Source organism: Oreochromis niloticus, linkage group LG22 (genome assembly GCF_001858045.2).
Source record: "Oreochromis niloticus isolate F11D_XX linkage group LG22, O_niloticus_UMD_NMBU, whole genome shotgun sequence".
Taxonomy (NCBI): Eukaryota; Metazoa; Chordata; class Actinopteri; order Cichliformes; family Cichlidae; genus Oreochromis; species Oreochromis niloticus.
Window position 1 is genome coordinate 24,012,851 of NC_031985.2, and position 13,422 is coordinate 24,026,272.

At 41.1% G+C, this 13,422-nt stretch overlaps 1 protein-coding gene across 1 annotated transcript; it reads right to left on the bottom strand.

Annotated features, from left to right (window-relative positions):
• Positions 1–843: 843 nt before the first annotated feature.
• On the bottom strand, positions 844–2,893 carry LOC109196647 (granulins). The gene is made up of 5 exons (XM_019350973.2): positions 2,774–2,893; positions 2,464–2,613; positions 2,082–2,384; positions 1,775–1,948; positions 844–1,187 (listed from the first exon to the last, which is right to left on the bottom strand). Exons 2-4 carry the CDS (start codon positions 2,611–2,613, stop codon positions 1,781–1,783), a joined length of 621 nt encoding a protein of 206 aa, XP_019206518.1. The 5' UTR covers positions 2,774–2,893; the 3' UTR covers positions 844–1,187; positions 1,775–1,780.
• Positions 2,894–13,422: the final 10,529 nt, after the last annotated feature.

The window sequence follows — 13,422 nt, forward strand, 5'->3', positions numbered from 1 at the left end:
AAGCATGATGTAGAGTTATACAACAGGGTTTGTTCTGGTCTTGACAACCTGTGAGAACTGCTCACGGACAAAAACAATAAAACAAAAACATCACATCAAAATGCACACTTGTACTTAGTGTCAATCAATCAAAAGTCCTTGATCACAGAAAATAAAACATTTAAAATACACAAACCTCGTGAGCTGGCATCCAGGAGGGGCTAAATAGTCCTTTATGGCCTTATTATCATATTCTCCATCTTCTTTCTCATTTATTTCTTCTCTTTTTCTAACTTTAAACATTACTTTCTCCATGTGTGGAGCTAACCGCAAGCTGCAGCATGCAGACACCATGTGCCTTAGCAAAAGAGTGCAACTGCAACCAACTGTACCCTACACAGTTCACCGCCAGAGGGTGCAAAAGAACAAAAACAAAAACATACAGCTTAACAAAACATCAAATGCAAAAGGCTTTTTCACACTGTGTGCAAGTGGAACCAATAACCTGGATCGATAGGCAAACAAACTGAAGATTCCAATGAGTTGGACTACTGGGAAAAAGAACCGGTTCTCAATTGCCATTCCAATCCACCATTATACATGGTAACATAATTAGTGTCTGTTTGTGTATATTTCTTCATATTTTGATAGGAAAATAGGAGGTAGGTACAGCAATTCTTGTTTTAATACTGGAATGTTCAAACATACATTGATATACAGAGTTTGAAAATTAATATGTGGTTTGTTCAACTTTATTCTTCAAGTAATGCATTATGCTGGACTGGTATTGAGCAGGCTGAGGTGTTCATGGGCACTCAGACTGTGAAGTGAAAAGATGATAAATAAATGACTGCATGACACAGCTGGAAGGACGATGCTATGACTTTTTATTGGTGAAGCAAGACAAAAGTATACAAAGAAATGGAAAAAAAAAATCATAAAACAAATCAAAAAAATTTCACCTCACCATCGTAACATCATACTGGTCTATATTCACTGACACTCAGTCACATAGGCAGTATAGGAGAATGGAATAGATGAAAAACACATTTTCATTATTTAAAAAATAATCGATTAAGATGATTTAAGATTAGCTTGAAATCCTTAATGATAAATCCAGATTAGGCATTTTCAACACATGATGACCTCAGTGAAAAGTTTGCTTAGCTGGTCTGTGGAGATGACTGGTGACTCTTTCTCCAGTGGGCCTGAAATTAGTGCAAGTCTTTGTGTTAGAACAACATATTATAGTCACCTCACTAAGTTTCTCCCTAAGCCAGGGGTGTCGAACTCCAGGCCTACAGGGCCGGTGTCCTGTGGGACACTTTTCATTTGGCTACTAAGGGGCAGCAGAAACAAGCTGTGATTTCTGGTCCTTGGGCTGCTACATGCTTCACTATGCTTGCAGGCTAGTAGCTGAATTAGCTTGTCTGCTGTTTGTTTTGGGAAGCCAGCATACTTTGGATTTATAGGAATCTTTCAAGGCTGCAAAACTATGCAGAAATACTACGCAGAGCTGAAAGATCCAAATTTGGTAATAATACTCTATGACCAAATGTCACAGTATGTCTGTCAAATGATCAAACCCACAACTATCAGTATATTTAGCTGTTGTTAAATCCTGGTTGGTGATCAGATGTGCACGCCATCATTTGATATAACACCAGTAAACAAAGAAAGGTCTAAAATGTAGCCTTTACATTTGATCTGAACAGTGAGTCATGCAGTGAAATTATCCCAGGATGTTCTCCACATGTAAAGGTTGTAAAGGTGGTTAGAGGGTGTCGTTTCCTACCTTCTTCTAATTGTCATCTTCCTCTGAAGTTGGGATGAGGGAGGCAGGTGCTGAAGGCACTGCTGGCTTGCGGAGGAAAGGATATGTGAGTTTTTCCCTCACACAGTGCGTGTAGGTGCGGTCACAGTCAGATCCAACTGGACAGCAGTGGTAGCCATCCAGACAACATTTGCCCTGCAAAAAACACTTTTAGTCTCTCAAAAGAATAATTATTATAGCTGCAAACTTGTTTCATGTCAGTGGAAGACAAAAGGAATTTTATTACAATCATGTGTCTTATTGCACAAGAGTGTTTAGGCTGACTCACAGGAGAGTAGGGACAACAGGTCCAGCCTCCTTGTGGGTGTCTGCAGCAAGTAGTGCCATCAGGACAGTAGGTGTAACTGTCACAGTAGACCACTGAACTATTTATTGGATCTGGGACCTGGCTCTCTTTAAGCTCCTGGAGTGGAGTTCCAGGCAGTTCAGGGGTGTTTGGTTTCTCCGCAGCCTCCTTCTTCACCATGGGTATGGTCAGCCACGGCTGGTCTAATTTCTGACATTTCATGGTAACCAGGTTACAGCGATATCCTGAAGGGCAGCAGTGGACCAGGTCGGCACAGCACATGGCCTGCAAAGTAAGTAAGACGAGCAGAGCTTTTAACAACCAACAATCAAGTTAGTGCACTGGCAGAAAGTTTCTGACTTACATGTGCATGGGGACAGCAGGCAAAGCCGATTTTAGCCTTGCAGCAGGTGGCGGTGTTTGGACAAGTACTCCCATCAGGACATGTGATAGAGCATGAAGCAAATCCCCACAGAAACACACCGAATGACAAACACAGAGTGATCCTCAACATCTGGAAGACAAAATCAACATGACTTTGCAGATTTTTTTCTTTCTGAACTACAAAGGTCAGACTTTGTAACTTTAATGTGACACACTAACGCACAATGTTAGTAGCAAGCACTAAACCATAAACCACTTTACAAAAAAGTTCACTTCTTTTAATCCCTTACCTTTAGGCAGTGAAGAAATTCAGCAGCTTCCTGTGTTGCCTTTCACACTTTCCCCTCTGCTGTAACACACACAGCTCTATATAGTACAGGTCAGACACTCCCACTGAGTAAGAATGAAAGATTAACTTCACGTAACACCCCTCTATCTCGTGACTCTCATATTAAGACAGACAGGTTTTGAAAATTTCTGGAACTGCAGAAGTTCAAATCCACTACTTAACTGCTGTATTTGCTCAGCTTAATATACAGTCTCCACACTTCCTCATATGACATGATTGTATATGCACAATAAAGAAGGACTGGGTCTGTCAGCCTCACCTGTCCATCAACGTGCAACAGAGCTGGCAGAAGTACAGACATTCTTCAATATGTAGTACAGATTGAAGTACTGTTTGAACTAATTTACTGAAAGAAAAGCAAAAAAGCATATACTTGGAAATTTACTTAATGAATGAAGGGAAAAACTACTACTAATAATAATGATACATTTTATTTAAAGACTTTCTAAACACTCAAGGACACCTCAAACACAATTACAATTGCTTAAATTGTAATGTAAGCAATTAAGTAGCGCTTCTGCAAATTTTTGGGTGCTAACTGCACTCTCACTCACCATTTTAATATAATATTAAAATAATATTAAAACACAGGAATACAAGCTTTATTTCAACTCGCATTGTAATTGTAATGATATACTCAGCTTGAACATTTGCGATGGAGAACACAAGCAGGGAAAACAACAGCTATATTTGTTGTTGCCTACAGTGTAGATGGGTGACTTTGCATCCACACTAAAACAGAAAAATCGATATACTCCGGGGTTAAAGTGAGGGACATTAATCTTGGTTCTAGTGGTGCAGTGTGAGGAAATAATCAGAATAATTTCTGTTGTGAGCTCGAGCTGATTTTGTGTTCAGGCTGCAATCAGCTGGGCTGTGCTGCTGCTTTTTGGGGATTCACACAACTGAATTCAACAAGACATTAGCTAATGTTACACAAGCTGACATGGCTGATTTATAAAGATAGAATTCAGTGAGTGAATCTAAGCATCATCAGCTTAAATGTAAATTGATGTCTTTTTTTTTCTTTCTTTTTTAAACCAAAACACCACAGCTTCTCTGTGCGGGTTCAATTTTGTGCTTTACTGTAAATTTGACCACATTTATTATACAGTGCTCAGCATAAGTGAATACACCCCACTACATTTGTCAGAAAACTTTTAGTTTCCTTTTAGAATCAACATTTTCTATGAGATACTATTCTACAAAATACTCCCACAAATGTGGGACATTGATTGCAAACAAGATTTGTGAATTTTCCACAAACAAAAGTGATTTTCCTAACAAATTCATTCAAGCCCATGTTGCAAAAATCAGTACACCCCAATTATAGTAAGTGATTCAAAAATTTAAGAAAGATGGAAGTGCAACCATCTTACAGAGACGTCCAGGCCGTCCATGGAAGTTAACATCTCGACAGGAGCATCTTCTGATGAGAAGGGTTGAAGAAAATCGTCATGCAAGGTCACTGAAGTTAGCTAAAGCAGTAGAAAGCCAAACTGGAGTGACCGTTTCCTGTGACACCACACTGCGCACACTGCAGAGGAATGGCATGCATGGGTATCGCCAAGGAAGGAAGCCTCTCCTAAATCCCATGCACAAAAAAGCACGCCTAGAATTTGCTAGGGCCCATGCTGAAAAAGATCAAGACTACTGGGACTCTATACTCTGGAGTATTGAGACAAAGATCACTGTTTTTGGAACTAATGGTTTCAAAACTGTATGGCGTCATAAAGGAGAGGATTTCAAAGACAAATGCATGGTGCCTACAGTGAAACATGGTGGGGGCAGTGTCCTTATGTGGGGCTGCATGAGTGCTGCTGGTGTTGGGAAGCTGCATTTCATTGATGGTATCATGAACTCAACAATGTACCGCTCTATACGGAAGAAGATGCCTCCATCACTCCATGCACTTGGTCATCGTGCACTTTTCCAACACGACAATGATCCAAAACACACATCTACAGCTACTGTTGCATTTCTGAGGAAGAACAGGTTGAAGGTGACTGAATGGCCAAGTATGTCTCCTGATCTGAACCCGATCGAACACCTGTGGGGAATTCTGAAGCGACAAGTTGAGCATCACTCTCCATCCAGCATCCAGGCTCTAAAAGAGGTTGAAGAATGGAAAAAGATAGATGTTGCAGTATGTCACCAACTTGTTCATTCCATGCCTAGAAGACTTGGTGCTGTCCTTGAAAATCACGGTGGTCATACAAAATACTAGATGTAGTAGTTTTTGTTGCGGGGTGTATTCATTTTTGCTTCACCCAAGTTGAGTAAAACTGAAGATTTTGTGATCTAAGTTATATTATTAACCTTAATTTCATATTATGGAGTTAAAATGGAGTTAAACAAGTGTTCAATAAAACCTAGCCTCTTGAAAATTTTGGAAATTGTTCTTTTGTTCTTTGAGCTACTGATTAACGTACTTTTTAAAGGGGGTGTACTCATTTATGCTGAGCACTGTAGTTAGGTTTAAAGTTCCTATTTATCACAGTTGCTGAGCAGTAATTATGTTTGTTTATAACCTCTTCTTCCCCTCCTGTCAGGTCTTTCTCACATCGTTTTCTATCTCTGAAGTTATTAACTTTTTTTCCCTCCCTCAAATGTTAGGGTCACCATATTTCCAAAAAAGAGGACACTTAGCTCAGTCATGAAGAACTTGCTTAAAGAAACATATTTAACATATTTAAACGATGCCTTCTCTGTGCAGTTAATGAATTATGAAATAAAATATGTCATATAGGCCTTTACAAGTAAACAAGTGCAAAAAAACCCAAAAAACTTAAAAACCTTGGGAATTAAATAATGGTACAGAAATAATGCATCATCTGCATAAAAATTTTTTTTTACCAGTACTGGGTCGGTATGAGGGCTGGACTGGGACAAAAAATTGTCCAGGGCATTTTGACTAGAGACCGGCACACCAGGTATTATAGGAAAAGCCATAAAGCCTTTGAATGAAAACAAACGCTGTTGTGACAGTGATGTACACTGTCTTGTTGGTATATGTATGATTTCTATACATTTTACGTCAGATAAAAACTTTGGTTGTAAGATTCAGATAATTATTTATTAAAAGCTAGACATTTTAAATGAGAATAAGAAAGAAAAGTATTTCTTTGAGCCCCCCTTTCCCTGTTAATGCACTACCTGGCCCCCCTGGCAAAGCTTTGCTAGACCCGCCCCTGCACAGTTACCAGCTGTAAGCTACATAGAAAAGGATCCTGGTGTTATTTGTCTCTCAGAAACAGTTCATAACTTCCCTTCAACTCATTCATGCCACCTTAAATGTAACCCTGTTTCTCCATCACCTGTTCAGCTCTGATGATTCAGTAAGGACATCTCCTGGTTTCATCTTCATGTTTCCCTCTCACTACATATCCAAACCAATATCATATCACTATCAGTAACATCATAGCACCCGCCCAGCTGTATAGAAACTTCGTCATGCTAGCTAGTACGCAGTACGAGTTATTGTAACTGACTGTAAAAAGTCAGCACAACGAAAATAAACTACACCTAAACTTACCTTCTTACCTGAAGGTCAGTTCACCTGACACTCGGACCGACGGCCGCCTCGGGTCTCTCCTCTGCCTGCCTCCCCTTTCCCTCATCCACCTGGCCTCTGTGGAAGCTCCGCCACAGGTGGTGGCTGTGGCGGAGTTGCTTTTACACATCGGCCAGCATCTGGGCAATCCACCACCTTTCATTGTTTATACCGTTACAAAAACAAAAACAACAACAACAAAACCACCCGTAAAAACGAAAAATCACCATCGGGCATACCGGGCATGCCCGATGGCCAGTCCAGCTATGGTCGGTACGAGAGAAATTTCTTTTGCAGTTCGCCTGAAAAGATGCACTTGCGCTTTGAGATCTTTTAAACACCATTAGGCGCATTGCTGCGCGCTGTCTGTCCCATCTGTGAGCGCAGAACAAGCGCTCACAAAACAGCAGTTCGGGGATGAAGTCTCACACATAGGTCCTCTGTTGGAATATAGGAAAACACGGACATTTTTATAAATCTCGAAAATTCTCCCGGACGCCCTGGACAAAACGTGAAAAATGGACATGTCCGGGGAAAAGAGGACGGTTGGTCACCCTATCAAATGTGGAACCTGTACCTTTAGCTAGCAGACACACTTTTGTGACAAACTGCACACAAACAGTTTGTGTGTTTGCAGATATTTGTCGAGCTGTTTGAAATGCTGGATTTTATTAAACACTTCTCCCCTTATGCTCGCTTCTCTTCTGTAGTGCTAGCTAGATGCAATTTGCAAACATCTGGTCCAAAAAGTGTTGTTTTGGATCATTTTGGCCTGCTTTAAGGGCTGAATGTAGTCCTTTAAATAACATCCATCCATCCATCCATCTTCATCCGCTTTATCCGAGGCCGGGTCGCGGGGGCAGCAGCCTAAGCAGAGAAGCCCAGACCTCCCTCTCCCCAGCCACCTCCTCCAGCTTATCCGGGGGAATACCAAGGCGTTCCCAGGCCAGCCGAGAGATATAATCTCTCCAGCGTGTCCTGGGTCTGCCCCGGGGCCTCCTCCCGGTGGGACATGCCCGGAACACCTCACCCAGGAGGCGCCCAGGAGGCATCCTTGTCAGATGCCCGAACCACCTCAACTGGCTCCTTTCGATGTGGAGGAGCAGCGGCTCTACTCTGAGCCCCTCCCGGATGGCCGAACCTCTCACCCTATCTCTAAGGGAGAGGCCAGCCACCCTTCGGAGGAAGCTCATTTCTGCCGCTTGTATCCGCGATCTCGTTCTTTCAGTCACTACCCACAGCTCGTGGCCATAGGTGAGGGTAGGGACGTAGATCGACCGGTAAATTGAGAGCTTCGCTTTTACACTCAGCTCCCTCTTCACCACGACGGACCGGTGCAGCGTCCGCATCACTGCAGCCGCAGCACCAATCCGTCTGTCGATCTTCGGCTCCCTTCTCCCATCACTCGCGAACAAGACCCCGAGATACTTGAACTCCTCCACTTGGGGCAGGAACTCATCCCCGACCCGGAGTGGGCACTCCACCCTCCATCCTCTCCGTGAATCGCTACCTTATCGTGGTGGAGGGGTTTGTGTGTCCCAGGGATCCCAGGGGCTATGTTGTCTGGGGGCTTTTGCCCCCTGGTAGGGTCTCCCATGGCAAATTGGTCCTGGGTGAGGGACCAGACAAAGAGCGATTCAGAAGACCCTTATGAAGAAAACATCGAGGGAACAGTTTACCCTGCCCGGGATAGGGTTACCGGGGCCCCGCCCTGGAGCCAGGCCCGGGAGGGTGCCCGAGGGCGAGCGTCTGGTGGCCGGGCCTTAGTCCATGGGGCCCGGCCGGGCACAGCCCGAAGAGGAGACATGGGCCCATCCTCCCGCAGGCCCACCACCCGCAGGAGGGTCGGGTGCATTGTGTGCTGGGTGGCAGCCAGGAGCAGAGGCCCTGGCGGACTGATCCCCGGCTGCCAAGACTGGCAATAGGGACTTTAAATAACATATAAATCATAAATTTCTGCGTATTTTGTGCCATTATGTGCAATAAGCACTAGTGGTGGATGCACCAACAGGATTGTTTTTGTTATTTTCCCTCCATATATGTTCAAGTCGGTTTGACATCTGAAAGATTTCCAGTGGTGGGAAATAGTCACTCATTTTCCATGTGTTGAATCTACACTAAGAAGCCTGTTTTGTAAAGTAGTAGAAAGTAGAGATATTTGTGTTATTAAAAAAGATATACAATATATATCTTATTCATATATTATGGTTTTATGCTACAAAACCATCGGTAACAAATTTCATTTAGTTCATTTTGCAGCATAAATGTAACTCCAACCACACAGTCATAAAGATCTCCTGTAATGTTAAACAAGAGATGGTACGACAACAACAAGAAGACACACCACCTTTGTCACAATTATTGTACCTTCTTGCACAACATGACTATGTGAACACTGCTGTCTTAAACATTCTTAGAACCCTGAAGATAACCATCTGCGGGAGCTGACTTCTCCACTTCTTGCCATTGCTAGCTAAACTTGCAACACTGGTCTTGGTTACAGGAAAATCTCAAATCAAATCACATATCTACAACAATTACAGCAAGGGATGAGCTTTAAGTATGCCTTAACTATACCAAATGTTTTGATAGCAGTTCATGACAAAGTCATCACACAGCCGAAGCAAAACAGCCTCATGTAGCAATGGAAGACCTTAGGTAATTAGCACAGCGGCTAACATGTAGAGGGCTAGCATGGTGATGAGTGCAGGACACTGGGGGGAAAAAAACACAAATAAAAAAAGTGTGAACTTCCATGGTGCCCATTAATCTACTTTATTTTGAGAAGAAGTTGAAGCACCCAAGACTACGCATTAAAAGTCCAACCTCAGGCTAAAGGTGCATAAAGGTGCAACTCTATAATGTTTTCATAATGTTTCAATTTAAATATAAAAATACATCACTGGAGCTTCCCAAAGTGAAGTGAGCAGTGTGGGAAATAATGTCTCACTGGTGTGTGTTTTGTTGTGACATTAGTAGTTCCCATTGTTCCGGCTCCACACCTGGGAAATAAAGTCATAAAATTAAAAATTAATGTAGCTCTACTTTTAGCAACATGTTATTGTATATAAAGGTCTTAATAGAGTTATGAAGCACTACAAAAATGTTTTTGGTTACATCAAAATTGGAGCTCATCCGCTCACATATTACTAAATGACGAAATGTAAGTGAAGAGCCGTTAGGTGACAGGCAGCAGATGCTTCATTGCTTAATTTTGTTGCTGCAGAGAAAAGAGCAGAAAACTACAGGTCTTGTACGTATTGTTTTTTTTTTCTTTTGTTCCATACTTGCAGGTTTACAAGAAGGACAATGTATAAAAAGGACAGAAAGATATGTACTGGTAGTTGCTGGTTAGAGGGATTGTTGCCTAACTTTTGTGGCACTAGCAAGAGATGGTGCCTTGCAAAGAAAATGATAAAATATTCTGCATTTTAGCAATTGATTTGACTTTCGATTAATATACAAGATCGCTTTATCCAAGAAAACCACTTTGTGGGCTGTAAATTGAAGTGGGAAGTTATAACGAATATATCACAGTGAATTGCTTCTTTTTCTAACTGCTTCTCTTTTTTGTTCTTGGCTTCAGGAAAGAGCACGTCTCTGAAAACCATTTCTCAATAAAGGATTTTTTATAATCAGCTGCAACAGCAACCAGCAGTCACGTCAAGTAGTGCTTATCTACGAATATCAATTGGAACACGTCAAAATGAAAGTGATCTGTTCTTTCACCTCAAACAGCTTTCTGTCATATTTACATCTTTCCTTTAAATTACTACCATATGTAGTTGGCTATCGTCTCCGGAAGCAGGCTTAACTCCCCTTTACTGTATTTCCACTGAAATCTGGATTTGATTTTATATCCATGTCCTGACATGTAGAGATGTGGTTCTCAATAAATAAATGGACCAATGGCTCCCGTGCTTAATGTGTTCATAAATTTGGTCATATTGGTGAAGCCTATGAGACATTTTCTCTCTATTTGACAATTATTTATTGTAGTTTTGACTAAAATGTTTTTTCACCGCTAGTTTGAGCATTTAGTTCATTTCTGGTGGACTATATTAACCTTTCTGTGATGACAGCAAAAAACAGGATAACTGGTGCTTCTGTCAGTTCTCCTTTCATGGGGCTTCTCTCTGTGTTATGAGCTGTTGCATTTCATTAAAGCCTGATTCTCTTCATTTGTGTCTGTCCAGGTGCTCACAAACTACTTCTAACACATAAATGAGTGGAAAGAGACCCAGTTATCCAGTTATTACCACACTCCGTTTCACATTATTTTAAGTGTTGACTGTAAAATGCAACCTGTGTTTGATTCACTTCCCTATTTTCTTTTTACCGTAACTTTACCTCCTCCTTCCTTATCTAAGTGTGTTGCTCCAACAGCTTCTTCATTTCACCATAATTCTAAATCTGCTGCCCGCAGAAACCCGGCTGTGGTGCCTGACTTGTATACTTGATTAAATTCAGCATGTCTATTACTTGATCTGGTCAGCCCTCAGTTATATTTGTACTGGTGACACATAAAGGAGTAAAGAAAGAATAAAACAAAACAAAAAGTCTTTCATATTGCAGTCTTGGAGCAGTCTGATCTGGCAACCAGTCACACCAATAGATGAAAACTCACATTACTATCATTTTTATTTTTTTACGTGTATTCATCTTCTTATCTATTCATTCATCCACTGACTGTCTTCTTGTGATCTGATTCTGTCTCAGATGTCACAGTATGTGCAATATTCTTCAGCAAATCTTGACTAAGCTAATATTAGCTCCAAAAACATAGAAAACTGTTACGGTGCAGTTTCAACATTTAACATCGTGAATGTAAGAGAGTAAGAATTTCTGAGTTTCAAGAAGGAAAGATCACAGTTGTATCCATACTCACAGCAGTGCTGCCCATCTGCACAACACTGGCCCTGAAATCAGTACAAGTGTCTGAGTTGGAACAGCTGCTTTGCTAGGATTGTAAAAACAAAAAAAATCATTTCCTGTTTTCTTAAAAAAAGTAATATTTTGAAACTTGAGTGTTCAAAATAAATAGATATATTAATATATAAATAAATAAAAATGCGCATATATGTTTCATTAATAATTGTTTCTACATCTGGATTTTTTGTGCAATTAACTGCTCACAGTTTATTTATCTTAAGCAGGCTGAACCATATGGGAAGGTTAAGGTTAGGGTAAAATATCACGCTCAGAAACTCGTGTGTTAAACTCATATTACACACCTTGTGTTACAGGGTTAAACAATTTATGCACAATCCTTACCAGTGGGTAGGGACAGTAGCCTCTGTCTATTATCCAAAATTAGCTGGAAATGTTAGCTAGAACTACATGCCTTGCAAAGGAACTGAATACATCAGAGTAAGAATAAAGTGTAAAAAACATTTTGACTGAACATTAAGTATGGCAACATGTTTTTTTCTGATGTGTTATTGCAAGAAATGTGCAGCATGCTACAGTTTAGAATTAAGAAGTGCTTCTAAATGGTCCAACTCATCAAAATCAGCACTTTCTACACTGTACAACAGTTACAGTGAAATTCTATGTAGACCTGTCTCTTTACACTGCACAGAAAACTCATTAAAAACACGTTACATCACTACAGCTTCCTCTTCACAGTCAAGACATCCCTGTTTTTCCCTCTTTAAAGGAAAAAGAAAAGAAAAAAAGGAGAGAGAGAGTCACCAACATTTATATGGAAGCTTGAAATATGCTGAATGGCTTTTTTCAACTTTGGGAGGCACTGATGTAATATTTGGTTCAGATATGAACTCCACACCTACTCAAATATGTATGCTCTGGGTGAGCAGGGGCAGATTTATTTCATTTGCTCTGATGTTGTTCTGCAATTTCCACATTAGGTGTCAGCAGAGAGTTTCAGAAGAGTGAACATAACATGGGAGAAGCTAACAGCAATGGATCTGCAGGAAGCATTTTAAGCTTGCAAGACCACCAAGGTTTTTTGTTGTTGTTTTGTTTTCTGTTTTCTGTCACGATGAAGTTTTCGTCTGCAGAATATTTTCCTGTCTCTCTCTCTTGGATTACAGCAGTTGTAACACTTACTGGGAAGCTTTTACTGCAACACACACTACCGGTCAAAAGTTTTAGAACAACACAATTTTGCCAGTTATTTATTGCAATTCAAGTCCAATGAATAGCTTGTAATGGTACAAAGGTAAGTGGTGAACTGCCAGAGGTTAAAAAAAAGGTAAGGTTACCCAAAGCTGATGCAAAGAAAAAGTCAATTAACAATGGACGAGAGACAGACCACATAACACTTAAGAATGTAGGTCTTTCCTACAGAGAAATTGCAAAGAAAGTCAAGGTGTCAGTGCGTACAGTTTCCTTCACCATCAAAAATCACTCAGAAACTGGGGCAAGCTCTGACAGGAAGAGGTCTAGCAGACCCAAAGCCACAACTGAATCAGAGGAGAAGTTACTGAGAGTTAACAGCTTGAGTGATAGGCAGCTTCAAGCACAGCTTAATAGTGGTCGTAGTAAGCAAGTCTTAGTTTCACCTGCGAAGATGGGACTTTGAGCTGCAGGTATCAGAGGACGCGTTGCAGCAAGAAAGCCATTGCTAAGACATCAGAATAAGACAAAGAGGCTTGCCTGGGCCCTGAAACGCTGCCAGTGGACTACTGAAGACTGGAAGAAGCCATTATGGACTGATGAATAAAAGTTTGAAATCTTCAGTTCATCACGCAGGATCTTTGTATGTTGTTGAGTAGGTGAAACGATGGTTCCACAGTGTGTGGCATCAACTATCAAATATGGAGGAGGAAGTGTGATGGTCTGGGTTTTTGGGTGGTACAGAGTGAGAGGTACCCTGAACCAAAACTGCTACCAATGCATTCTGCAGTGCTATGCAATACGCTCTGGTATGCGCCTAGTTGGTCAGGGGTTCATCCTACAGAAAGATAATGACACAAAACATAAGTGCAAGCCAGGCCAGAACTACCTCAGGAAAAAATAAAAGATGGTAAGCTTAAAAACATGGAGTGGTCAGCACAGTCTCCAGACTTAAA

What these genes read in the sequence shown, in the direction of transcription:
- LOC109196647 (XM_019350973.2), bottom strand. Translation starts at nt 2,613, where the DNA reads ATGTTGAGGATCACTCTGTGTTTGTCATTCGGTGTGTTTCTGTGGGGA. An exon ending in CCTGCTGTCCCCATGCACAT is followed by an intron (nt 2,385 to 2,463) that starts GTAAGTCAGAAA and finishes CTTACTTTGCAG; the next exon opens with GCCATGTGCTGTGCCGACCT. An exon ending in CCTGTTGTCCCTACTCTCCT is followed by an intron (nt 1,949 to 2,081) that starts GTGAGTCAGCCT and finishes TGTTTTTTGCAG; the next exon opens with GGCAAATGTTGTCTGGATGG.